Source organism: Motacilla alba, chromosome 2 (genome assembly GCF_015832195.1).
Source record: "Motacilla alba alba isolate MOTALB_02 chromosome 2, Motacilla_alba_V1.0_pri, whole genome shotgun sequence".
NCBI classification, from domain to species: Eukaryota; Metazoa; Chordata; class Aves; order Passeriformes; family Motacillidae; genus Motacilla; species Motacilla alba.
The window spans coordinates 3,073,995-3,101,757 of record NC_052017.1 but is presented as its reverse complement, the minus strand read 5'-3'; the positions used below and the strand labels follow the sequence as shown (position 1 = coordinate 3,101,757).

Below are 27,763 nucleotides of genomic sequence, written 5' to 3'. Positions count from 1 at the left end.
AAAGTGCTAGATTGACAAAGCCAGACACTGATCTAACAGAGCAGACCTGATTTTGAGGCCTTTCTTTGATAATTTTTCTACCTTACTGCAACATGTAAAAATGAGTGAGTCAGGTGTCAAACAACTGGATCTTCTTTTCAAAGGGAATTCAGTGAAAATCTCTTTTGCTCCTGTTCCCATGGTTTGTTCTGTGTCTGGCTGCTGGATTTTCTGATGAAGCCAGGCTTTATTGCTGCTTCAGACTGTTTGTGTCCCTGGGAAAACACAGCAGTGAGAGAGAGAGAGAGCTCCATCCTTGCTGGAGGCAATGGCACAGTTTGGTTTCTAGGATCTTTATTTCCAGGGATGAGACATGGAGCCAGACAGCACTGATGGACTTTGGGTTTCCCCTCTCTGGCAACAATTACATTTCAGAGGAACCCTGGATGAACCCTAGACTTTGCCTGTAAATTGCTTTCTAGTGTCCAATAAGCTCCTGAAGCATGAAAAATAGGGAATTGCTGTGGAGATTTTTAGGACCAGATGCAGGTGCACATAAACAAGAATCCCTGTATTCCTTAGGGTATCCAGACATTCTGACATGGGACTTCGAGAAGATTTGTGTCTCTCCAGACTAGAAACTCTGTCCAGTGAAAAATCTAGGGTTGCAGTAAAACCTTACCTTTGTTAAAAGAAATTAAATCCTTATTGTATTTTCAGGAGCCCCTGTGGCAGGAAGGAATGATGAATCTGACTCCATGTTCTCAGAAGGCTAATTTATTATTTTATGATACTATATTATATTAAAGAATACTAAACTATACCATACTAAAGAATTCAGATAAGATACTTATAGAATGCTAAAAGGATAATAATGAAAACTCATGATTCTTTCCAGAGTCCCGACACAGCTTGGCCCTGATTGGCCAAAGAGTGAAAACAACTCACAGCAGAATCCAATGAAACAATCACCTGTGGGTAAACAATCTCCAAACACATTCCAATGAGCAAAACACAGGAGAAGCAAATCAGAGAATTCTTGTTTTCCTTTTCTCTGAGGCTTCTCAGCTTCCCAGGAGAAAAACCCTGGGCGAAGGGATTTTTCAGAGAATGTGAATAATCCTCAGAGTCAAAATACCTGAGAGAGCTTCCTAAAAACCCCATGTCCAGTCTAAGTCTGTCACCCAGGCTCTCTGAATAACCAGTGATGGAAAATAGAGGACTTCAAAGTGCAGATAATTGCCCAGAGACATCTTCATTTTATCCCTGGAATTACTGTCAAAGCTTCAGTAAATATGTTGACTTCATGGACTGGAATGGAAGGTGAGACACTGAACATGTAGTTAAAGATGTTTCTGGTCATTGCAGCAGATTTGGACTAGATGATCTTTCAAGGTCCCTTCCAACCTAAACCAATCCATGATCCTCTGAATCTCAGGGAAAAAGAGACAAAGAGACAGGCATTTCCTGACAAGCTGTCATGTTTTCTAAGAAAATCCTAAAAAAAATGGTTGTTTTTTGGGGTTTTTGTTTGTTTGTTTTTTGTTGTTGTTGTTTTTTTTTTTTTTTTTAAATTTCTGGAGGATGTAAACTAGGCTGTGAAAAAATGCACTGATTGTAGACACAAAGAAAAATATATATTCCTAAAGTGAATAATTCTGAGCACCTGTTGTTTGTAACAGAGAAAACACAGGATTACTGCACAGCACATCCAGGAAATTTGGTTGTTTTAGTCAAATTACCCAAAGGCAAGGAGAGGACAATAAGCAGGCAATAAAGGACTGTACAGCAAAAATTTATGATCCCTGCTTCAGCTTATAAAAGCCTAGAAGGATGTAAAAATACTGATATACACATTAATATAGACAAAATACAGATTTTGATCCTTTCCTTAATTCTTCAGCTTTGAGCTTCTGCAGCTAATTAATTCATTAAATATGGGCAGTGAGTATAACAGGATCTACCAATACAGACTGAAATTAGAAATTAGGACTCTGGGCTGTGTTAAGGGCACGTTTATCCCCCTGGTGTGAGGGTAAATCTGTAATATCTGCCCATTCCCATTGTGCCCTGCAAGGGCTCTCTATTTATAATGATGTTCCCTATTGGTGGTGATGACAAACAGGATCCCAGTTCCTCTGACTTTGTGTTGGCCAGGAGCAGAGTCACTGCAGCAGAGACTCAGTGTGTGACCCTGGTTTGCCAACAGCTGGCAGGGCCAGCAGCTGCACTCCATAATCCCTTCTACCTCAGGATATTCTGGGATTCTGTGAGTTTTCCTCACAGAACGTGAGATTTCTGTGTCTTAGGTGTTTGCAGCTTGGCTATTGCCCCAAAGCTGCCTCCCCAGTCCAAGGACAAAAGCTGCTTTTTGGGGGAGTGACTCGTGGGATGCATTTTGAACATCTGCTTTCCATTGAGGACAATGTTCTCCAGAGTTGCCTGTTCCTATCTGATGCCTAAAGAGGCTGACCTGGAACAGAGGCTGGGCAGAGTTAAAGGAATAAAGTAGGGATTTATTAAAACAGCTTTCAAAGGGTTCACCTTGGGCAGTACAAGAGCCTGGCTGTGGCTCTGCCCAAGATGGACCCAAGATGGATGCAAGATGGACTCCAGGTCATGAGTTTTCACACTTTTATAAGTTTTGGTCCATTTCCATATTGGGATTAATTGTCCAATTACAGCTCCAGGTGATGCAGTCCCATCCTCCCAGTCTGCACTCCTCAATTTGCTGTTGTTTGTACTTTTTTGGGCCTGAAGCTGCAACAGTGTCCTTGGTTCTGGGCTGGAAAAGGATTGTTCTGTCTGATTGAACTGTGAGGAGAACTTGCTAGCACTTTATGTGAAGTTCAGAGTCACACACTAGTGCAGTACAGAATCTGAAAAATATGAAAGCTAAAATTTAAGGCATCAATCTATCCCCACAAAAACTTTGAGGGCCATTCAAATGTAGATGTTGGCAATGGTCCATTAAATCCCACTCTGGAGAGCACATCTGCCAGGTGCTGCTTCCTTTGTTCACAGGAATGGTTGTCTGTACTTAGACCACTGCTGGAAGAACAGAAAAAGGATGGGAACAAAAATAGGTTGGAAGAAATTCCCATGGCATTCTGTTGATAATTTCAAGGCTTTCTTTTGATAACTTTGTCTGGAATATTTTTCTGTGCCCACTTAAGAATCACCTCTTCACCAGCACTTGTGTTTCTGGAGGAACATTCTGACATTTCATTTAAAATCACTTTTTTTTTTTTTTTATTTGCCTGTACTTGGAAAATTCTAGCTGTGAATAAAATGTTGTTAGACCAAAAACTCAAGACAGTCTTCTTAGCCTGTTCTTACCACGAAATGTTTTTTTCCTCTGAGATTTCACCACACACTGATATTCTCACAGAGGTAGCCAGTGCTTAAAACTGCTCAACCGTACAATTTCATTTCTTGTTGCAGCTTCTTCTGTGCTACATCCACTACTTCTTAATATACCTCACAAACTTAAGCCAAGAACTTCATTACAGGGAACTGCCTACTCAATAATACATGCAGCTGAATAAGTGTAATAATTTGGACTCCTGACAGGCTTTGCATATTGATTTTTCCTCAGCAAAATAAAACTGAAGCCCAGTAAGTTAAATCATCTTCAGATGGACGAGCAAGTTACAGTGCTGTAACAAGTTTTTAACTGCTCTGTCTGCTAAGTGGTAGAAAAATCTCTGTATATACTTATCTCAGCATGGCAAAAATGAGATAATTCAGCCCTATTTACCCTCAAAAGCAGGTGCACAAAGTCACATTCATACATTCTGTGCCCATGGCAGGGGAATTGGAGTTAAATGGTCTTTAAGGTTCTTTCCAATCCAAATTGTTCCATAAATATCAACTCCCTGAGCCCTTATTAAGCTTTATTTTTTCCACAAAGTTCTTGACCTTTTCCACCAGTGGAAGAGCAGAGGAGGGACTGCAGGTCCAATCTTCACTGTATTTTTTGTAGTTTCTGTGCAAAGGAGGATGAGGGTGGGGAAGGGAGATCCTTGGCTTGGCCCATGAGCTGCTATCCAGCGCTGCTGGCTCAGAGTGGACCTGGTAATTTGCTCCTGGAAAAAGGCAGGGAATGAAAAGTGTGCAATTCCTTCTCCAAATTCCTCACAAGAAAAGGAGAGAACAGGGAAGTACAAAGGGGAAACTCTGTCATGTGATTTTTCCTGTGCTTTGTAACAGAAATGAGGGAAAAAAAGAACTCTGGGGGTCATAAATCTTAATATGTGGCAATATTTCCTTCCAGAAAGGAGAAATTTTGCATTCTGTGCAAGAAAACAAATTAACTTGGCCAGTGCTGTTCTGCTTCCCAGCTTGAGATTTCATTTTCTAATATGAGTTCCACCAGAGGAACAAATTATTCTGTGGTGCAGGAATTCTTCAGCAATGTCACTCTTGGGTTTAAAGGTGAAATTAACCTCACTTTAGCTGGCTGAAAGCAGAATATTTGTCTAAAGTGGACACGTAGATTCTCCTATAAAAAAAAAAAAAATTAAAAAAAAGAGGAAAAATGTTGATTTGACCAGCCTCTGGTTTTTTTAAATTGTTTTAAGAAAACATATTAATTTAAGGTACTTCAGAAATAAGACAGAAGACTTTCTACCCTATTGATGTGTCAACAGGAATATTGAACGCTGGAGTCCATTTTCTTCCCAGTACAACCATTATTCCTGCAAAATAGTTGGAAAGGAGTAGAATTTAGAAAACTTGCCAACAAGACTTCAGATTGATCTGTTTAAATAAATGTTCTTTCCTCCTTTTTTTCCTTTGTGAATTTTGCTCCCAGATGCCATGAAGGCTCACGATTTGGACAGCTCAATGAATGTATCATGTCTTATAAATTATTTACAGATGAATCAAAGCAATTACCTGTCTCTTGCACAACATTGTAAACATGGAGTTTAGAGGCATTTTTAATTTGAACTTAAATATTTTTGAGCCTCAAGCCATGTGGAAATACCCAAAAAGCCTCACTTCCCAGATAATAAAATATTTATAGATATGATCAGCTTGTTTATTAAAAAGATCTTTTGACAAGTCACACCTTTAAAACTTTGATGATTCCTTAAGTAAATTCATTTTTTACCAAAATGAGAGCAGTCAATCCCCAGCTGGCAGTGGGAAGGTTCTGCTGTCATCACCAAGAACAGGTGGAATTCTCCTGCTCTCAATCTCATCTCAACTCCCACTGAATCCAACAGATATTTTTTTTTTTTTTTGGTGTGTGTTTCAGTGAAGAGAACTGTGCTGGGCTCTGTATTTAGGGAAAAAATGCCCCTCCAGGGAAAAAATTGCATCACTGGATGCTAGACATCTAAATTATTGGCTAAATTAGCTGGCAAGTCTCCCAAGACTCCTTGTAGAGTTGATAGATACAGAGATTTACATCCAGTTTGCATATTAAAAAACTTAAATTAAGGTGCCTTAATAAGCAAGCTGAGTCCCACTGAAGGTGTATCCATAATCTCAGAGAGCTGAGCTGCCTATTTCACTTCCCAGTCCTGGAATTCCTCTTGTTTTCAGTGTTCTTAGACATTATTTTCTTTTTCTGGTTGGTGTTTTGGTTGTTGGGTTGTTTGGGGTTTTTTGGGGATTTTGGTTTTTTTGGTTGGGTTTTTTTTTGTTGTTGTTGTTATTTTTTGGGGGGGCTTGTTGTTTGGTATTTTTGGGGTTTGGTGGGTTTTGTTTGATTTTCTGTGGTTTTGTTTGTTTGTGGTTTTGTTTGTGTGGTTGGTTGGTGGTTGTTGTTGCTTTTCTTGGTTTTTTTAGTAAACCAAATGAGAACCTTACACAAATAGTTAGACATTGGTTAAACAGGGTCATTTTCACCCTTCAAGAGCAGGTAGTTGAGTCTTGAGGACAAGCACCTGCAGATGCTTTTCTTATTGATCCTTTTCCTTGCCTTTCTGATTATCCTAAAAGCCATTTCAGACTTCCATGGCAGCTTGGACTTTTGGTAATCAAGCCATACATTTCCTGCTCCCAAAGCTGCTGGAATTGATTGGTTTGTGTCCTTTTGCAGCAAAACTAATCAAAGGGAGCAAGAATGAAACAACACAAGTGCAAATCACAACCCAAACAAAAGGCAAGGCTGGAAGGATCCATCACTGAGTGACCAGCCAGGACCTGGCTGGAAAAAATTACTGGACACAGAAGTCAATGCACAAGGAAATGCTTTAGAGGAGAAAAACAATTATTGGAGTGTGTAATGAGTATGCCCAAGCCATATGCCAAGAGCAAAGCCAAATGGAAATAATGAACACAAACAATTAATAAAATGCTCTGCAGGATTGTTGGGTGTATTTTAAGAAGGTGCCTCATACTTATTCCCAAGACAGGAAAGGGCTTGAGTCTGCTCCAGGTTTTTGGCCATAAAAAATAATGACTAATGGAATGCCTCCCCTTCTCTGCTAACCTGCAAACTGTCCACAGCAGAACCCAGAGTTGTCACAACTGAATAATCCTGAACAGAATTGAGCAGAGTGCTCCCAGTCAGCAAGACCATTTCATAATTGTCTTCATACAGGACAGACCAGAATTGCTGATTTGTTTCCCATTATTCCACTGGATTGAGAACCGATACAGAGATTTTCCACTGGTGTGGTTACAGCAGCTGAGCATTCCTGCACACATGGATGAGATTTCTCACTTGGGTTATAAACTGGGTGGATTTTGTGTGCTTCCTAATTTTTCTTCTACCTGTATCAGAAATAGACTGTGGACAGAGTAATCTATCTGAAGATAAATATAAACCTATACTCTATACCTGCATAAATACACGCCTACAGCTATAAAAACTCACATCTAACTGAGGTTTACATCAGGATTTAATTGTAAACCTGCTAGATAACACAGCATCTGTTCATTCACAGAATATCAGGAAGAAATTTATTCTTGTCTTTATAAATGACATTGAAGTTATTGCCATCCCTGCAAGTCGAAAAGTGACTGAAACATAGAGAAGTTTCTGGATCTTTGTAACTCAAGCACACAGAATTGTGCCCTCTCATACTTTTTTTTTTTTTTCATGTTTTGTCCAGCTAATAAAAATGTCACAGGCAATGAGAACTCCCCAAATTCCTTTTAGGTGTTTCAGTTATGGTTTATTTTGCCTGGGTGCAAGGAAGGATCTCTGTGAACTCCACAGGTCCCTTTAGGATTATTTTCCATTTTTCTATAATGACTCCATATTCAAATTAAAAAATATTGATTAGATGTATGCAAATTTTCATAGCTATTTATTGCTTCATATGGGAGCGTAATTACCTGCCCACACATATTTGTGAGAAAGACTACAGAACAATTTCCTTCCTACTTATCTTTAACTCTTTCTAATAAGAAGAGGGGGAGAAGGAATAATAATAATAATACACTTACTAATTTTCATATTTCTGTTTTAACCCATCTCTAAATTTTCTAAATCAATCATTCTCTGACTTATAGCAGCTTTAGACATTAGAGAAACTTATTAGATTTTTTGGAATTAACTCTTTATTTACAGGAGTAAGGCATACGAAATTGAGGATGTGCAGACTTTTTTTTCTTTCACAAATATTGTTAAAATCCACATTCTTTCCAAAATACTTCTTCCTTCAGTGGAGAGAGTGACTTCTTTTTATGGAGGTAGTGACTAACCCAGCACTTTTGAAGATTTGGTCCATGTCTCTGTATGTTCTTGGTGTTACTGCTCCTGTAAATTGACCATAAATTGTCAAGTCCTCTTGGCAGCCACTTCCCATTTCTTCCTGTGTCCTGCCAGCCTTCAGACCAAGAAAGCCCGACCCATCACACTCCTTCTGGTCCAAAGACAAGCAAAGAGGAATCATGTCTCTGTTTATTCAGGATTTTGCATTAACACAACTCTAATGCTGGGTCTTCCTGTGGATTTCTGGGAATTTTCTCCTAACGTATTGCCTGTACCTAAAAATCAGAAGTACTTCTGACATCTTCTATGCTGTTCACACTATTTCCAATGAGGCTGGATCACACTGAATTTGCACTGTTATTTTTTTCCACTCTCTGAATATGTTGTGGGCACTCAGAGAAGTTCAATATGGAAGAGGAGAGAGGCTTTGTTAAACTCTGTGTTAAATTGTGTTCCTGCTCAGGAGCATGAAATTCAGCATGTGCACGTCCCCTTAACAGGACCTGGACTGGACTGGCTGTTGATAATGGATTTATTTCCTTTGTTTCCTCCACTAGACCATGAGATCCCACGAGCTCTAATAAGGAGTTGTTTGACTCACCACTAGAACAATTTCCAGGACAGATTATGGAATTTGCACGCTGGAAGAAAATAAGTTCTTTAATTCCGTTGGTTTTCATCCTCTGATGGTTTGAAGGAGTAAACAAGGAATAAATGCCTCTCAGGGGTGTCCCCACTGGCGTCACTCTGCTGACATCAGGAGTGGATTTGGCCCAAAATCTTCTACATTTTCCACTTCTTCTGCATTTTCCACTGAGACAATTCTATTTATAAACACCAGAAGAGCAAGAAGGTGGGGATCAGGAGTCAGAATATGAAGGGACAGCTTGATTTTACAATTCTGGCTCTGGAGAGCCATTTAGATTTCAGTGTCACTATTTGTTGTGGTTTGTTTGGTTTTGTTTTCCAGCTGTAATAAAGAACAGAAAATATTTTTAACACCTAGAGCTACCCTGAAACAAAAAATAGTAATAATTTATAAATTCCTTTTGAGGGATCTTAATATATGTATACCAAAATTTAATTTCTGAAATCGTCAGTCATATAGACTTGAGGTCAGTTGCTCTTGTGAGTCATTTATTGCTTGCCTGTTTTCTTTGGTCTGTTTATCCTTTTAGAAACAAGTCGAAATTCCTGACAATTGTTATTGACTGGGCAATTATTAACCACAGGCTTTGCCTGAATAATTCCCATTGAAAATTCTGTTCTTGTGTTGGGATATTTTTAAGACTCATACTCAGAGACTGTTCAAGGTTTGTGTCCCATTTTAGTCCCACTCCAGTGCTGTTGTGGGATTAGTTAGAAATGAACAAATCAAAGAAAGATGTTATCATTCTTTTCTTCTGAGACAGAAAAGGTTTGAAGCCGTGAATTTATTACTGTGAATAATAAAGGCTCAAGGCTCAAGAGACCTGCTGTTAAATTTTCTCCTCATCTCCCTCCATGCCATTAAATCCTGTCTGCATTTTCAAAGGAATGCAGACTCCAAATTACCAAAAAGACAGTCCGAAAAAATTTCTACTTTCTCTGTCTCCATGGCAACTGTTTATCCCAGAGATCTTTCCAGATGCCTTCTTCACAGGCCCATAAATCTCATAATGGGCCAAATATCACTCCAAGGGTGCCGAAACTGTCAGTGGACTGTTCAGCACTCCAGGTTGGGAAGATTTTTTACCTTTTTAGCCCTAGCTGAAAGCCAGGTTCACTGTGAGGCACATTAATACTTATGGGAAAAATATATTAAATAAATGTAATGTTTTACAGATATATATTTTTTTCTATCCAGCTTCTTCCACACCACAACCAGTTGCATGCTTAGATAATATTAATTAAACTATAAACAAAGACAGGCTACAACTGACAGTGCTCCACCCTGCTGTCCTTGGTCAATCCTTTTTTATGGCCAGGTTGTGGCCATAGGATGCGACCAAGGAAAGATGAGGCTGTGTGGAAGAGCAACACTTTTTAATGGTTATTAACCCATCTCCTCAAACTCTGCCTTGACTCTGCAACCTTCAGACAGGGTTTTTTATGATGCTTTTCCCAGAAATGACTCTAAGCCCAGCCGTGTAAGGGCTGAAATTTGTGGCAGTGTGATGTATGGAGCAGCTCGCTCTTCCCATCTGTCTCAGCCTGGAGAATTAATGAAAGACTGAGCTGAAAAAGTGCAGGATGTTGTCTCCATCCCCTCATAAGGGAGGGAAGTGAGTCAGTGCCAGTGCTGGGGGAGAATGATGATGTTGTGGTGCCCCCAAAAATGAGGGAGGAGGAATGTTGGAACCCTGGCTGCTGAGAATTTCAGACTGTCTGTGCTGCCAGGCACTGACCCCCAAGAGAACACTGCATTGACCTGAGGCCATGGAGAAGCTTCCAAAATGGAATGACAGAACTGGGATTGTGGGGGTGGAGTTTGGATAGAAGTGTGTGACATCACAGGGTGGGAAACTCAGAGTTTAAGGGTTTAGAATACAATAATGTATATGAAGCAAGATGAAGATTCTAGGATGGAGGCTGCTCCTTCTTCTTCACCTTCTTCTCCATGGGTTTGTGTAATTGGGCAGAAAAGTCCACATTGAGGATTTTGAGTGATTCGTTATTGGATTAAAAGTGAAAATAATTAAGGTGTCATTTCTTAATTGCATATTTTAGCCTTAAAAGGCCTTGTATAGAAAGATAGTGAGCCATTTTAGTAGAATGTTGTAGAACTCAAGCTGCACCAAGGGAAATACAGGTTGGATATCAGGAAAAAGCTTTTCCCAGAAAGAGTGATAAAGTTCTGGAATGGCTGCCCGGGGAGGTGCTGGAGTCACCATTCCTGGGTGTGTTTAACAAAGCCTGGATGTGGCACTAGGTGCCAGGGTTGAGTTGAGCTGTTGGGGCTGGGTTGGGCTCGATGGTCTTGAAGGTCTCTTCCAACCTGGCCATTCTGGGAATTCTGTGTGAATTTGTGAACTCAGGATTTTTAATATATATAAGAAGTAATAAACATCTAAGCCTGAATGTGAAATATCTTCTCAAGTGCCTTCATTCCCTGTGGCATTTACATTCTTTGAAAAAATCCCTTCGCCAATGATTTTTTTCCCTGGGAACCTGAGAAGCCTCAGAGAAAAGAAAAACAATTCTTATCTCATTTGCTTCTCCTGTGTTGTGCTCATGTGGAATGTGTTTGGAGATTGTTTACCCACAGGTGATTGTTGCATTGGATTCTGCTGGGAGTTGTTTTCACTCTTTGGCCAATCAGTGCCAAGCTGTGTTGGGACTCTGGAAAGAGTCACGAGTTTTCTTTATTATCTTTTTAGCACTTACAAATACAATAAATCCCAACCTTGACAGAGGCAGAAAAGAAGCTGAGCACCAGTAGGGGACCAGGTGGTCCAGCAGCTCCCCGTGGTCTCCCACATCTCATGTCCTGAGCAAGGCTGGATTTTGTGCAGCTGCTGAGCCTGGCACTGCCTCGGCTTCTGGCAGCTTGGAAGTGTCATCCTGTCCTCCAGCAGTGATGGGAAAAGAAAAAAAACCTCCTGATTTTTTCTGTAATTTTACAGAGTCTCCCTGCCTCCTCAACAGCAAAGAGGGAAACTTTCTCAGAGAGGACCAGCCAATCCTTTTTATTATATTTAAAGCAGTTAAAAAAAAAAAACAAAAAAACCCCAAAAAAACCCCAAACCAACTCTGCTTGATTTCCAAGCTTATTGGCTTTTTACTCTGCTGCCTAATTAGACAAAGAAATGTTCCAGAGATTTTGCCAAATTGAAGCTTTTCTTTAAAACTCTTCAAAGCTCACCTAAGGCCAGTTGGCTGGCAGCACTTTATAAGATTCTGGAGATTTTCTTGGATGAGGTTTTCTTGGCAGGTATCAATGCAAGGGGAGCAATAAGTGTGACCTTAGAAATAAATACCCTGTGACTGCAAAGAACTAAACAGCTTTAAAAGCAGAAAAAGAATTTACATTACTCTGGTTGTTAATAACAGCTATTGTAATTTAAAAGCTGATCTTTGCCATGTATAAAACCTTCAAAGGATAACAAAGTTATAAAATACAGCATATTTCATATATCAAGTATGATATATTTTGGAAAAACATTTAATAATATTTATAATATATAAATTATTTGATAAATAATAATATAAAACATTTACATAATATAATTAGGATAATAATATACAATAAATGTGCATTTATAATTAAAATATCTGTTGAATTTATCACAAAGACATACTTTATAATAGTATAATTTTAATTTTGTGAAAATAATGTGCTATAAAATCCAGTATTCCAATCAAAAACCTCAGTGTTTTGACTGCTTTCCCTTTTAATTTTTAATATAATCTACTACTAACACAGTACATTAGAAGTGAAATATCTCAAATATTTTTTCTAATATTCTCTTTTATTAATTAAGGTGATATTTTTAAAAATCCCCTGCAAACAGTGCTGTGCTTGCATCTCTGAGAATGTCATCCCATAAAACAAGTCACTTTACTGATAATGCACCAGTAGAAATTGCTTTGCTGGTTTATAACTCTCATTACATAAATAATGGAATCTAAATAATCACAATATAGTTCTGAGTAACTTTATACTAAGGACAGCTGAGGGAAAATATTGAGGTGGGTCAGTGTGGGGTTTCACCCCCGGATTGGGATGACCCTGAAAGATGGAAAAGTCCCTCCTCCAACCCGTGCCTTTGAAGAAAGACTCAGTAGTCTTCTGTTGTCAGTTCTCAAGGTTGTTTATTGTTGGTTATCTACAAGATTCTTCTCCCTGAACTGCTGTGGCCCGTTCAGCAGCTCAGACAAAGGCACACTGCCCTCCCAGGGGGCTGCTGCTATCTTTTATATCACACATTACGTGTTACATGTTTGTACTTTTTCCCCAATGCCTACTATCTATATTGAATGGTGACTTTCTACTCTAAACCAATCTGTGAGTGCCAACATCACCAAAGACATGGAGGCTGGGAAGGAGAAAGAAAGAGGACAGGGCACACCCAAGTCCCTCCATCTTAGAACTCCTGACCCCCATGTACAAAACTTGGACCCCTGCGTACAAGGCTTAAAACCCCCCTGTACAGCACTCAGAAATCCTACCCTTTACTTCGTGACTACTTCTACTACAATATCTAAACTTTTGTGACTTCTTGTTCTTCCTGCAAAGTTGGTAAACTGTTCCATGGGTCAGATTCAAAGCCACAGGGGTTTCTGGCTGCATGCCAGGGTCTCAGATGCTTTTGACCTGGGTCTGGAACGTCTGAGAATGTCTGTGGGACATTCTGAGTTCCGACAGGTCAGGTGCTGGTGAGTTGGATCACAGTGTATTGTTCTTCACATACCACTCTGGCAGAGAAACTTGGGCTATACCTGTGGAATTCCTCTGATTCCAGCTGGTTTAAACTTAAAATTAGGCTTTCTCTCATTGCCTTTTCTAATTAGGGAAAGAAAATAAGCGTCTCCAGCTGATGATTTGTCTTTGAACAGGTTGCCCAGAGAAGTGGTGGATGTCCCATCCCTGGAAGTGTCCAGGGCCAGGTTGGATAGGGCTCGGGGTGATGCCTCAGGTTTAGCTTTGATATTTTCTGTGCTGTTTGTATAGATTCTGTGCTGTTTTAGTGTGTGGGTCGGGGTTCATATCAGGGGATGCTGAGCTCTCTGCACAGAGCAGGGAGACAAAACAATTGTTTGGGTTTTGTTGGTTTTTTTAAATTTATTTTGTGCACTGTAAAACAAATGCAGAACTTCCCTTAGAGGTACCTTTTATGCTGATGAGGTGAATGGATACCAGGGTAGACAGCACAAGGTGCCTCTTGGGCAGCAACAGCGTAACTTGGATAGAAAAAATACTTCCTGGTGTAACAACGGGGCCAAATGACCAGATGAAAAAACAGACTTGGTTCTCATAATTCCAAAATTTATCAGGAGCAGAACTGGGGAAAAAAAAAACCAAAAACTTTCTCTCTCTTATAACTTTGAAATTCCAGTTGGTGTTAAATTTCTATTCTATTGTGGTCTGGACTTTCAAACGAAATTAAAGAATCTGAGAACCCAAGAATGGTTTGGGTTTGAAGTGACGTTAAAGATCATCTCATCCCACCCCCTACCGTGGGCAGGGACATCTTCCACTGTCCCAGGGTGCTCCAAGCCCCATCCAGCCTGGCCTTGGACACTGCCAGGGGTCCAGGGGCAGCCACAGCTGCTCTGGGAACCTCTTCTAGTGTCCCACAGTAAAGAATGGCTAACACCTTATCTATCCCTGCCCTCTGGCAGTGGAAGCCATTCCCTTTGTCCTGTCCTTCCACCCCTTGTCCCCAGTCCCTCTCCAGCTCTCCTGGAACCCCTTTAGGCCCTGGCAGGGGCTCTGAGCTCTCCCTGAGACCTTCTCCTCTCCAGGTGAACATTCCCAGCTCTCCCAGCCTGCCTCCAGAGCAGAGGGGCTCCAGCCCTGGGGCATCTCTGTGGCTTCCTCTGGGTTCATTCCAGCAGCTCCACATCTTTCTGTGCTGGAGATGGGATCTCACAGAGCAGAGCAGAGCTGCAGAATCCCCTCCCTTGTCCTGCTGCCCACCTTGCTTTTGGCTTTCTGGGCTGGCAGTGCCCGGTGCTGGGTCTGGCAAAGTTCCAGGCTTGGTGCCCACCTCCAGACACCTCCAGGAACAACATTTCATTGACAGGAACTCCTCAAAGACACCTGCACTTTGAAATGTCAATTACTTTTGGAAATCATATCCCCATACCCAGGCCACGCTCAAGCCCTTATTTATTTTGGTATTTACACAGATTTATGAAGGAACAGAGAGCTCCTATCTCATATTCCCCTCTCTCTGAAAGGCTTTATATGTAGTGTGCCCTTTAGAAGTTATTGTGCACCACATAATTCAGTTTAATATGCTGGTTTGTTACATTACCTTGCCTTTGATATTACTCTCCTGAAGGCAGTACGACCTTGAAGGTGATATTTTAAACCAATAAATGAGGAGAGGAACTGAAAATCAAACTGAATGCTGTAAGCCAGAAGGGTGGATTTTCATCTCAGGCCTTTATTTCCCTACATGAAAAATACAGAAGTCTAACATTTATGTAATTATATTTTTTTCTTGATTTGCCAAGGGAACAAATTTTATGCAAATTCTTGTCTATTAACCTCCTGTCTAGGTATGAATCCATAAATTCCATTGCCCATTGCAGTGTTACTCCTTTGTTCAGTCCCCCATTTTTAAAAAAGGGGTGCTGAATATAAGAAAAATGTCAAAATAATAATTTTGATAGAGAAGGAGACAGGTAGGAATTACCCACTTTATTTAGAGGAAGGAATGAGTAAATAGAGAGTAACTCCACAGGGATTTGCCATCCAAAAAAACATCTCTGCTTTGCACCTTCTCTTGCCAAAAAGTTGTCAGGGATGAGAGGAAGTATTTTGCCCTAGGGCAAGATGAGGACATGGGAGGATGCTAAGAGGATGTAAAGAGGATTTTAATATAGATATTGTACATAGGAGATGGAGGTATAGGCACCATAAGAAAACAGGACATAAATCTACAAAGAACCTAAGAAAACAGGTCACAAATCCACCAAAACGAGTTTTTACACAGTCCTGGTGACACAGTGACTCCATGGTGATGGAAGATAACAGGCCCTGTCCTCAGGAGGTTTAAATTAAGGTCCATTCCTTCAATTCAGTGAACTTCACCTATGGCGCTGCCTAAAGTCTGTTTCTTTATCTACCCACTAGTAAACTGTGACTCTCAAGACAGTCCTAGACAGAGGAGAAATGGAATATAAGGGATGGATGCCTTAAGATTTTTAGCTTTTTCATATATTTGTGGCTTTGTAGATTTTTAATATCTAGCTGTAGATTTTCTAGCGCTTTCTTACACTTTAGAACAGTAGTTACCCTTTCTCACACATTGTATCACCTTCCTAAAATTCTGTTTAGTCTCAGAGACATCTTCCACTATCCCAGGTTGCTCCAAGCCCCATCCAGCCTGGCCTTGGACTCTTCCAGGGGTGGGACATCCACTTCTTCTCTGGGCAACCTGCTCTAAGATAAATTATCACCTGGAGATGCACATTTTCTTCCCCTGGGTAGAAAAGGGAATGAGAGAAAGCTTAATTTTAGAATTTCTAGAGAAAATAATTTTAGAATTTCTAGAAGAAGATATAATTTCTAACAAGTTAGTTGCCCTGTTTTGCACCAGCACTTGGGAGACATAAAAAGATTGAGGGTTAAGAACCCCTTGGAGGGTCTCCAGTGGGGCAGGGTGGGTTACCAGGACAACCCCATCCTATGGGATGTAATTTCTAGATAACCTAATTAATGAAACTTCTAAAAATTGTGAAAATCCAATGCCGTGCCTGCTCATAGGGATATTTTGTGCGCCTGAAATCTTTCATTAAAAGACTGCTCTTGATGTTATCAATCCTAATATTGTTTTGAGGGTTTTTCTTCCTATTCCAGGCAAGAGAACCATCAGCAATTTCAGAAGAGCTGCTCTCCTGCCAGCATGGCTTGCTTTGGGGATTTTTAAATTTTTTTTCTCCCTCTTGGTGCTTGTCCAGAAATTTCAGGCAAGTGGGAGCCTTTCAGCTGCCAGGAGTAGCAGGTTAAGGAGAGTGTGAGATGAAAAATGGGAACAAGGTTTGTGAGGACCTCTGTGGAGGCAGGATGACTAGAATGGTTTTAATGCTGGGTAGAATTTTAAAAATTCATCAGAATGCTCTGCAATGGTAAATAATTGTAGTTTCCTTGTTATTAATGTGGCCTTTTCTGAAAGAGCTGCTCTTTTTGCAGTGGCTGACAAGTCAGATCCATCCTTAGGTGTGTGAGGCACCTCCCTCAGCTTCAACAATGTGGAATTCAAAACTTGGGTGTCATGGGCTTGGCATGAAATTGATATAAAATCCACAATCTGAAATTCACATGGAAATTCATATAAAATTTACATAAACATTGTGCTTCAGCAGAAAGGACTCTTTTTTGAAGTAAAAGTACAAAGTGGATCCAGTAACAGGGAGCTCACAGTCTAAACATGAATTTTATTCCCCTTCTACAAGTTTGAGGCAGAGATGTAGGGAGTGACCATGAGGGCTTTTAAAAGCAGCCTGTGGTTCATGGTCCTCAGGGACATGTCCCAGCCCTCAGCTGGACTCCTTTTCCCAGCCTCGGGAAGTGTCTAAAAGGAGATTGTGGAGCCACTGGTGATCCCTCTAACCAGAGAACAGAGGTGGTCCATTTCTACCCCAAAAGACCACACAGCACCTGTAGGTAATAGAAACATTAAAAAAAAAAACCAAAAAAACCCAAAAAAAACCAAAAAAAAAAAAAAAAAAACAAAAAAACATTTCAAAAGCAGCTGTCTAAGCTAAGCTTCTTCTTACCCTCCTTCTACTGAGTGCAGTCAGTGAGAAGATGCAAGCCCACTTCACAGGGTGATTCCCCACCAGTGCCACCTTAAAATGGGATTATTCCTGTCTGGAAAGTCTCTCTCCCTGAGCTACAGAGGAAACTTTGCTTTGCTGAGCAGTGCAAATGGGTAAGGAAAAAAAAAAATAGACATCTGAAGTTCAAGTGATCCAGACTTAACCTATAGTTACATGATTTTGTGTTTCCTCAAAAGTCAGCAGCATGGGATAGGGATCCCAAAGGATCACCCATCCCTCAAAGGAGAGGGGTGAATAAGTGGAATAACTGAATAAGTATTTCTCTGCCCATCCTATGAGAAGGACAGAAGCCCTTATCCAGGACCAGCTGGCAAGTTCTGCACCACTTCTGATGCCTGGGGTGAACCCTACAGTGTTCCCCAAATTCCAGCTGCAGGTTGCAGTGCAGACTGCAAAAAAAAAGGATTTTTGCTTTCTGGAAACAGCCTTGGCTCGTGCCAGGGGAGGTTTAAGTTGGATATTGGGGAAAATTTCTTCACTGGAAAGGTGGTCAAGCATTGGAACATGCTGAACAGGGAAGTGGTGGAATCACCATCCCTGAAAGTGTTCAAAAAACATTTGAATGTGGCACTTGGGAACAGGGTTTTGTGGTGGACTTGGCAGTGCTGGTTTAAAGTTCTGAAAGGGCTTTTCCAACCTTAATGCCTCTATAAATCTGTGATTGTTTTAATTTCAGGATCACTACCTGTAATTTTTTTTTTCATCCCCTCCCAAGTGAAATCTTATACTTTAAAACTATTCCTTGTTATTACTGATTTCCTAAGATGCTAAAAACTAGGAAAATTTGTCCAGCTTCAATTGAAGTGTGTGAGCCACCTCTTTCCAAGCCTCCTTTGGCATCCCTACGTCACTGGGCAGTGGGGAGACCCTGTCAGTGCCAGAGGAGTTCCTGCTGGGCAGTTTCACACTCAAGTCACTTTGATTTCCGTGGGCAGATTTCACCCAGCAGGAATTCCTGGCTGCAGCATGGTTTACAAATGTAAGGAGATTTTGCACGCTGCCCTGTTATTCCATTTAATTTTTATTTATTTTTTGGTTGTCATCCTTTTCCTTGCTGTTTTAAATTATTTGTTTCAAGTACACTTTTCCAAGCAGGATCAGACAATATTCTTATTGATGGGGAATTCTTTGCAACCTCCATCTCTCCCCTATTTTAAGGTAAATAACTTGACTTGCTGCTTCTCTCCCTCTCTCCCAGTGTCAACACATCAGTGTTTTCTAACACAATGAACTTGTAATTTCTTTTTAAATGGGGCTGGTGTTTATCTCTGCATGCAATTGCCACAAAATCAGCCACCTGCTATAACTGAATCTCATCCACACTACCATGAGATATTTGTACTCTGGATATTCCTATTCTGCAGCCTGAGGATATCCTTGCATTTCTCTGGTTTGCATTATCCATTGCTGGATAATATTGGAAGGTATCTCTGTTGAAATAATAATAAGAAATAAGAAAGTTTTTCCTATTCCTATTCAATACAGTTAACTCAAGCAAGACCAACAGGTGTTTCTCCAAAGATCTTATTAACCACTGATTATCTCCAGAATCTCTTGTAAGCAAATGTCTCATTAATGTGGATGTTCACACATAATTTACTTTTGTACATAGTGCCACACTTCAGTGAGCTATAAACCTGTTGCTGCAATCCTCAGATTTACGTGGAAAATGCATCTCCTGCCGCATGGCCAGACACAAACTATCAAAGATAATGAAATCTAACAGCACTCAATGTGGTCGTGATTGCCATCCTTAGTGCATAAACAGTATCACAAAATCATGAAATCAGAATATCCTGAGCTGGAAGGAACCCACAAGGATCATTGAGTCCCACTTCTGGCCCTGCACAGGACACCCCAACAACCCCAGCTTGTGCTGAGAGAGTCCAAACCTTTCAAACCCCAGGTTTTGAGACTTTTAAAAATATTCTAGTGACTTACAGCATTCATGGGATGAGATCCTCATCTGGCAAAGGAAACAATCTGGGATAGGAGTGGGAAAAGAGAGGTAGACAGGCAAATGTAAAGGATTCTTTTTTTTTTTTCCAGCACCTGTAATGATTTAATGAGATTTTTGACACAATTTTGTATTTTGGTGGGTCTTGTTATTATGATGTTGAACATCACAACAATGTTGTTTGACACTGACCTAATTCTTTAAACACCAACTTACTCAGAGCTTCTCTGCTCACCACACGTGGTACTCTCAGCCTTCTATTTTTGTGAGAAAAATAAAACATAGGACTGGGAAAAAAAAAACCAAACCAACAAAACAGGAGTGGATTTGCTACCACTGAAGCTGACGGGAAAAAAAAAAGACACCCAATCCAGTGCTGAGAACATCCCTCCCCCACTGATGGGGACCTGCTGAGTCACCAGAGCTGGGGGAGCCCACACAGCTTTTACCAGCTCATCACCCACATCTCGTTATATTGGACTTATGCCAGGCAGAAATCCTTGGAAGTATTATCTGCTTTTCCTGAAGGTTTTATTTCCCTTGGCACGCAGTCAAAGGGAGAGAATTTTGACAGAAAACCTCGTGGAAAATCATGGAGCTGGAGGCTCTTTTTCAGTTGATAGGATTATTTGCTCAATCTCAACATCAAATGCAAATAAACAGAGGAAATATTTAGGTTTGGTTCTTCTTTCTTTTCCTGCTGAGGCAAAAGATGATTTTTATTTGAGATTCACTCACTAAGTATTTATTTTTTTAAAAGTATTAGTAGGAAATTTGAGAGATTGCTCTGAGTTTTTGTGTGCACTAGATAAGCCTTCTAGGTTTGTAAGCTGGTAAGATGGTGTTTGCAGAATTACAGGAAGATTTATTCTTCTTGAAAGCCAGTTTTTCACACCTCTGGCACAGAGACCAGAAAGAAGCAGGAGCTGGGTTCCTTCACTGTATTTAAAATAAATTTTAAATTATTTTTTCTTATATCCCAAGAGAAGAGAACTCCCATCCACTGTCACATCACCTCCTATTCCTGCATTCACATAGCAGGAAATTGGGATTTTTTTACCACTCAGACCTTTGCTTCAAAGACTGTTACCTGAAGCCTCATCTTTGAACTGTTATTAAAGAGCTGAATCTATTTTTAGCTCATGGAAGAAATTATTAGAGGTCAAAAAAATCCTCTTTTGACATTGTGAGTTTATATTCTCCAGAGCAAAGGCTGCAATAAAAATAATGAATGATGTTAGGACAGTTCTTTGGTGAGGAAGGACATTTTTTTAAGAAAATAAGTGGGATGGAAGAGTGAGTTTGTCTCACAATTCCACAGAAATGGCTGCAGGATGAAGCAGAAACTGCTTTTCAGTTTTCAGACAAATTCCAAGCTGAGCGAGTTCCCAAACATTCCCAAGGATTAAAGCCAACAGAAATTCATATAATTCAATCAAAGATATGATCCATAAGGTTTTTGTTTTGTTGTTTTTTTTTTTTAATTATCCCAGCACTTCTGAAGGATAACTAAATGGCAGCAGGTTTCATCTCAAGGAAAAAATTGTTTTAGGCATGTTGGAGTGATTTAATTGGAACTAAGGAATGTCATCTTCTGGGAGACTAAAGTCTGGCCATTACTGTGTGATGCCACTAAGGATTTTATGCTATTCCTATAAATGGAAAAAAAAAATTCCCAGGAAAATTGACACTGTTTATTATCCTAAACAGGAATATTTTTATTTATAGAAGGAAGAACCAACCACAAAGCTCAGCAACAGTGTGAGGAAAGGGATGGATTTCCACCACTAACATATTTTATCCCTCCTTGTCTTCCACAGGTTGCCCAGGAATGTGGGACAATATCACATGCTGGAAACCTGCAAGTGTGGGGGAAATTGTCTTTGTCAAGTGTCCTGCACTCTTCAGATTTATCATCTCTGAAGATGGTAAAGTATTTTCTCTTTCTTCTTCACCTCTGCCTGGTAAAGCCTCGTGGCCAGCACGAGAGTAAAACCTCACTTAGATCTTAAGACATCAAAACCTCTCCAGCTGGGCTCCAGTTATAAATAAATCACAGAAAAGCAGGGTATTTGTGTGTAGATCCGTGAGTGTGCACGGGGTGGGAGGGAAGGTGTGAAAAAAAAAGCCTTCACAGACTACACAACATGAAAATATCACAAATTTGAGCTGCTAAAGGGAATATTCGGCCCTTGGGTCTCACTGAATTCATTGGGGACCCAAATCTGTGTTTGGGTCTTGGGGGACGCAGTTGGAATCTATTTTAGGAAATAATTGAAATGTAGAGCAGGTTCTGCTTGTGCTGAAGGAGAACATTGGCTTGAGATGAGCAGTGAGGAGCTCCATGCTGGGGTTCAGGGGGGAATTAAAGATTTCTGGAGAGAGGCAGAAGTTCCATCATTTTTTTCTGAGTGATGATTTTTTTAAACATAAACATAAACACAGACATAAACATCCTTCTGTCCCTGTGCTGCTAATTAACACAGATTGGTCCATTTGCTCCCAGCACCCGCTGCAGATCCCTTAATTAGCGCTGTCCTTTGAGGAACAAGTTCATCACCATGGATCCTTTTTCCCAAAGTTTATTTTACCAATTAATTATTCATTTGCAGCCTTGAGTCCAAAATCTGGGGTTTTTTTGCATCGCCACACACACAGAGCACCATTTTTAGGAGAAAGTGTTTCATACACAGCTCCAGGAATTCTGAAATCCTCACTTTTAACACATCCATTCCAGCATGTCCAATGTCCAAGGATGGGCATCACCAATGTCACCTAACCCATGACCCACTTTAGAAACAAGATTAACTCAATTTGACCTGTTCCAGGTTAAAGTAAATAGTTACCTGCTTATAGAAAAAAATTAACTAGAATTTTATTTATTTATTTATATTAAATTATTTTAATTAGATTTTATTCTATTTATTTTATGCCTACTTAAACAAAAAAATTATCTATTTAAATAAAACCAGGATTTTTTCATTGTCTTTATTATATTCATGGCTTCTATTTAAAAATTATTTAAATAAAGATTTTATTTATTTACATAAATTATTTAAATCAAAATAATACAAACTTTTTGCATTAAAATATAATTTCTTCTGTAAAAATGATAGAGCCTTTGGATGAGCAAACAAATAAATAAATAAATATTATTTTAGATATTATACAATGTATTATATATAATGTATACTTAATATATTAATATATAATATATGTAATATTAGATGTTATATAATGTATTATATATTATGTATATTTTATATCATATTATGATATATGATATAATATTTATATTTTAAATATTGTATTATATATATAATATAAGCTTATAATATAACTTTATATATATGAGCTTTTTTTTATTTATTTATTGCCCTATTTATTTTACTTATTTAAAATAAAGGGCTAAAATAATATTTTTAATAATTTTCCCAGGATTTACAGATCTCCCCACACACTGTACTTCCCATTTGGCCTGTGGCAGGGTGACAGTACGACCCTAAGGGAAGAATTTTCTATCCAGTGGAAACATATGTCCCATTTCTTTATCTCCTCACGGGATCCCCAATAAAAGTGACAGCTGTTATCTCATGTAGGGCTGGGTTTGAGGGGATTTTGAACATCTGTTCACCAGGAACACACCCAAGATTCATCATTCATTAGATAAACAAATAAACATTTAACCTGGAGTAGCTGGAAATCTCAGCAGATGTGGCTGGGGTTGCACTGCTGACCCCAAGGTGCAATTATCAACATCCCAATTATCAACATCCCATTCCCTCTCCTGGGTGAATCAGCATCAGCTTTGCTGCTAATTTTAATTAGCCAAGTGCATTTGTTCAATGAGGGTTTAATGAAAAAAGTCACATTTCATGATGGTTCCCTAAATAATGGGTTATTACAGAACTATAATGTTTCTAAGACATGGATAATCACATTTTGGGGATTGTTATAGTGTCCTCTGGCTGCTGCTGTGTTTCCAGAATATGGAGCTAGGCTGGGCATGGACACTAATATTTATTAATAGCAAAATCATTCCTAGTACAGCAACATTTTTATATAGTTATAGATAATTTTTACAAATGCAACAATAACTTGAAATGATACTTTTAAAAAGTTTGTGCACTGAAGCACCTAAAGGCACAACATAATCCCAGGGCAATCATGGGGTGTCCTGATCTTAAAGAGTGGGTGGGAAATATCTCCCCTGCCTTTGGATATTTAAATTTAGATGTGAATTTGTGAAGTGATCACATGGATTTCTGGTTCAGTGAATAGAAATCATTGGGCTCTTGTAGAAGATGCTGTCTCCGACCCCTTTCAATGCTTGTCTGGAGGTGAGCAAAGTCACTGCTTGTTTTGGGAATTTCAGAACGGAATCTGACTGCCTTTACTTGGATGTCTGATTTCCAAATGGAGTAAAATGTGGAAAAAAATAAAAGAGACTACAAAAGAAAAATTAACTAACTAAGCTGTCATCTGGAGGGATGCTTTTTGGGAAAATAGCTGTGTATTTAGCTAAAAATACCAGCTGTTGCTGGTTTTAATCTGCTCTGCTTTAACCTTCACTGCAATTAAACCAAAGAGTAATTTTTGAGCTGCTGCCAACTTCCTGCAGAAAGTTCAAAGTGAAATTCTCTGTGCTTGGCAACCCTGCCTTCTAAAATTTCATTTCACCTCTCCGATCTTCCAGAATCAGAAAGAATTTTTCCTTCCTTTCAGATGCAGGCTGTGAACAAAAATATCATTCACAAAATCTCTCCACTGGAGATTCCTTTCCTCCAATGGATAAAAGCTTTTTACTTCCTGAGTCTTTCCTCTTCTTGTAAATTAGGGATTACAGTGCCTTTCCTTCTAGATAGTTCCCAAAAACTGTTTTCCCTCTTCCACATGGATTTCTGTGATTGATATCCATCAAACATTATTTCCACCAGGAGCTGTCACTTCCATCACCTCTCTGTTGTATGTTACCAATTCTCCAGTGCCTTCCCAGCAGTGGCTCCAGAAACAGCCACTCTACAACAGGATATATTTAAAGCATTCTAAGGCATGTTTGAAGAGGTAAAAAAGAAGAAAACCATGCCAAGCTGTGATGTTATCTTTCAGTAGGACACAGCAAGACCTGGAGATGGCCCTAACACAGTGATCTGCACTCCCAGCTGGAGAATTTTCTCTTCTTTGGTTTTTTTCCCCCTTTTTTTTTTTTTTTTTTTTTTTTTTTTTTTTTTTTTTTTTTTTTTTTTTTTTTTTTCCAGACAGAGGTGATACTGCCTGGCAATGGAAGTCCACAGAAGCAAAATCTGTGGCTTTTTCTGCTTGGCACTGTACAGCTGAAATATTCTGGAATGTATAAACACACCCAAATGAAACTCAATAACCAGCTCAGAAATGAACATATTTTCAGTCCTTTGATTTGCAGTAAGAAATAATACAAAGGATAATTGACAGCTTCTGAGCATTGCCATATGCTCCACGTTTGGAAAACACTTTCATTCACAAATCCAAGTAATAAATATGAGCAGCTCTTACTGAATCTTCCAGCAATTCAGGTAGTTTATCTGGTGCTCAGTTTAGGATGCTCCTTGCTACATTTACCACAAAACATGGTTCACTATGTACAACAGAGAAAATTCTAATTTTTACCAAAGGCATAAAACCTATCCTATATTGACACCAGGATTAAGGGTTCCTAATTAAAATCCAGTAGAATAAAGAGTGTAATCATGTATTGGAGAGTTTAAGAGGGAATTACATCCTATGCTCACATTTCAGAACCAAACTCTTTGGCTTGTTGCTTCTCTTGGTTGAACACAGTCAGTGCTCAGGCAATGAGCTCTGTTATCCCAAGAAACTGGAAGTAGTCTGTCACTGATCCCATTTAAAACACTGGGAAACACTCAAGTACTTTGTTGTACTAATTAATTGATTAATTGATTGTGTAAGAACCCCAAGCCTCGTAAGTGCTGCACTAGAGATGCTGAGGGTGGACAGTGGGATTAATGAACACGGGGTTAATTGGATTTGGGAAGCAGTCTGTGCCTGAGTTCAGATTTATCCCTAATCAATTAGAATAGGATGACAAGAGAAGAGTTAATGAGAAGGGAAGTGATGCTCTATCTCCAAATCATTTTGTGTCCCTTCCAGGGAGACAGTCTTGTAAACCTTTAAAAGCTGGCATGGGAAAATGGTACAAAACCCCCAAACTGGGTGAAAATACAATAAAAGTCATTGACTTCCCAAAGTGAAAGCTGTTAGAAATATTTGCAAGTTACAGTTTCTATTAGTTTGGGTCATGTATTGATAGTTTTTTGTTTAGACGGGAAGAAAACGTGACTGATAAAGATCAGGGGCCTCCTAAAAACCCAAATATCCCTGGAAGATTGTGTGCTTATTTTCTACTGAGGTAAAAGATGCAGGGTTTTGTTGCTACTGCTGAAATTAAGGTCAGCATTGCAGCAGAGGGAAATTGGAAATTGCATTAGCCTGTCAAAAAGGCAAAAGATCAATGCAAAGGTCCAGATTTCTCTTCAAGGATGTTTTGCCTGGATGAGTATTCCGACATCCTGCTTGGAAACTGAGGGAAGGAAAGCCCTGTAACCAAGTTTTCTCTGGAAAACATGTATGACGCATGCCAGCATTCTCATCATGGGAATAATAATGAGCCAATGGAGCTTATTTATATTTATTTATTTATTGAAGCAGCCAGGACGCTGAAACCTTTGTTTCATCCTTAATTTTATGTAAGATCCTACATAGCAGTCATCATCAAGTTCAGTGCTAAGGTATCCATTTTATATAAACCATTAAAATTTTTTAAATAAATAAATACATAAATATATAATGGCTCTTGATTGATAACAAGTCATTTCCTGCTGGTTTTCATCCATGGGCTTTGCACAGGCAGTAAAGCCATGAGATTACTCCAGCTTTTCCAAAGAGAGGAGGACAAGCTGTAATCAAGCCTCCATGGTCACAGCATCATGAAGTCCATCTGCAATGCAGAGAAAACGGGAGGAAAATGCTGTCATCAAAGAATAGTAACTGGATCTACAATTCTATTCAAGTAGCTGAGCCTCTCAGATGTTTTCTAGCAGAAAAAAAAACAAACAAACATTTTATGGCCTTTCCCACCAAATTATGGGGACATGAGGCTCTGTGCCTCTGATACTCAAATGTGCAGCACGAGCAAGAGCTTTTCAGCTGAAGATCAAGTCCTTGGTCCTCTGCAGGGGGACATCCTGCAGTGGTCAGGGGAAAGCTGCAACACAGCTCAGGAACTTTGTCAATGATCTGAGAGCTAATTTGGCCTTGGGAAAAAAAATAATCCTGCATCTTTGGGAAGAATGCAAAGGTGGAAGATGCTGAGAGCTGCTGAGTGGTTTGGAGAATACTTGGACTGCAAAAGGTAATAGATTGAGGTATCACTGTAGGGGCAACATGAGCAGATCCTTCAACCTTTCCTAATAATCTTTGCTCTGTTCATCTTTCTCCTCTTGAACCAAATTATTGGGAAAAGAATTTGAGGTGATTTCAGAATTTTAGGTGTGGTGGGCACACATTCGTGCTTACCTTTGAGCAAGGCATTTAATTTGCTTTCTTCTCTAGGTGTTATTTCAGAACTGACAATCTCTTCTGGGCAATGTTTCAAATTTTTTTCACGGTTCTTGTTTGAAAAACTTTTGTTTTTCTATCAAATATGACCCTGCCCTCTTCAGAGCAGGAGGCCCTTCAATAGTAATTGCATTGATCCTTCACTCTGATGGATGCTCCTGTGACAGCCGGACTCAAAGGAAGGACTCACATAACGTTTAGATGATGCTTAGTTGCTATGGTGACCTCAGTCCACTTCTAGTTTCACATCCTTTAACAGGAAAGAGGAAGAAAAGAATAAAGCCATGATTTCCCTTAAATGTTATTGATCATGTCTGCACATCAGTCCCACCTTAGCCAGCCCTGTGTGCTCTGGCCTTTCTCTTCTCCATATGGGACCTCACTGGAATTCTCCCATGATTTTTCTGGATCTTGTCCCTGTGCCCTGGAGGTAAACTGGGATATAGGAAGAAATTATTTATGTATCAGTCTGTCCCTGTCTTTACTGCAATGTCTTGCACAAACCTCTGGGTAACAAAGACTTTGCTGAAGCTTTTTCCTCTCATGGTAGGATAGATATCTAAACCCAACCATCCTCTGGAAATTCCAGTCTCTCTGCCCCTTATGGGAGGAGACTTAGTAACCAGGTGAATTTATCTCCAGGTAGATAAACTGGATGGGATGAGTTTGCCCCACAGGATTCATTACTCAGATGTCCTTAGGCACCAGGTCTTAGTCAAACACACAAATATGAATAAAGCTTCCAAATCTTACCCTTGATTGTCCTCTGCCCCAGTTCTCTTGTTTTCTAAATACAACAAACATCACTTCATTTTGTACTGTCTCTGTGTGAGCATTCTGTTCACAAATACCTTTGTCAAGGCAAATGGAGATCTGCAGTAAATGATAGAATCCCAGAATGGTTTAGGTTGGAAGGGACCTTAAAAGTCTTCTTAGTTCCACCCTCTGCCTTGGGCAGGGACACCTTCCACTAGTCCTGGTTGCTCCAAGCCCTGTCCATCTTGGCTTTGGACACTTCCAGGGATCCAGGGGCAGCCACAGCT

General features: G+C 39.7%; 1 protein-coding gene across 11 annotated transcripts in view; it reads left to right on the top strand.

Annotated features, from left to right (window-relative positions):
• Positions 1-27,763, top strand: part of ADCYAP1R1 (ADCYAP receptor type I) — a 149,751-nt gene that overhangs the window by 72,397 nt on the left and 49,591 nt on the right. For all 11 annotated transcript variants that reach the window (XM_038128749.1, XM_038128748.1, XM_038128747.1 and 8 more), the window contains one exon: positions 20,927-21,034. In XM_038128749.1, coding sequence (XP_037984677.1) covers positions 20,927-21,034 — 108 coding nt within the window. The remainder of the gene's footprint in view (positions 1-20,926; positions 21,035-27,763) is intronic.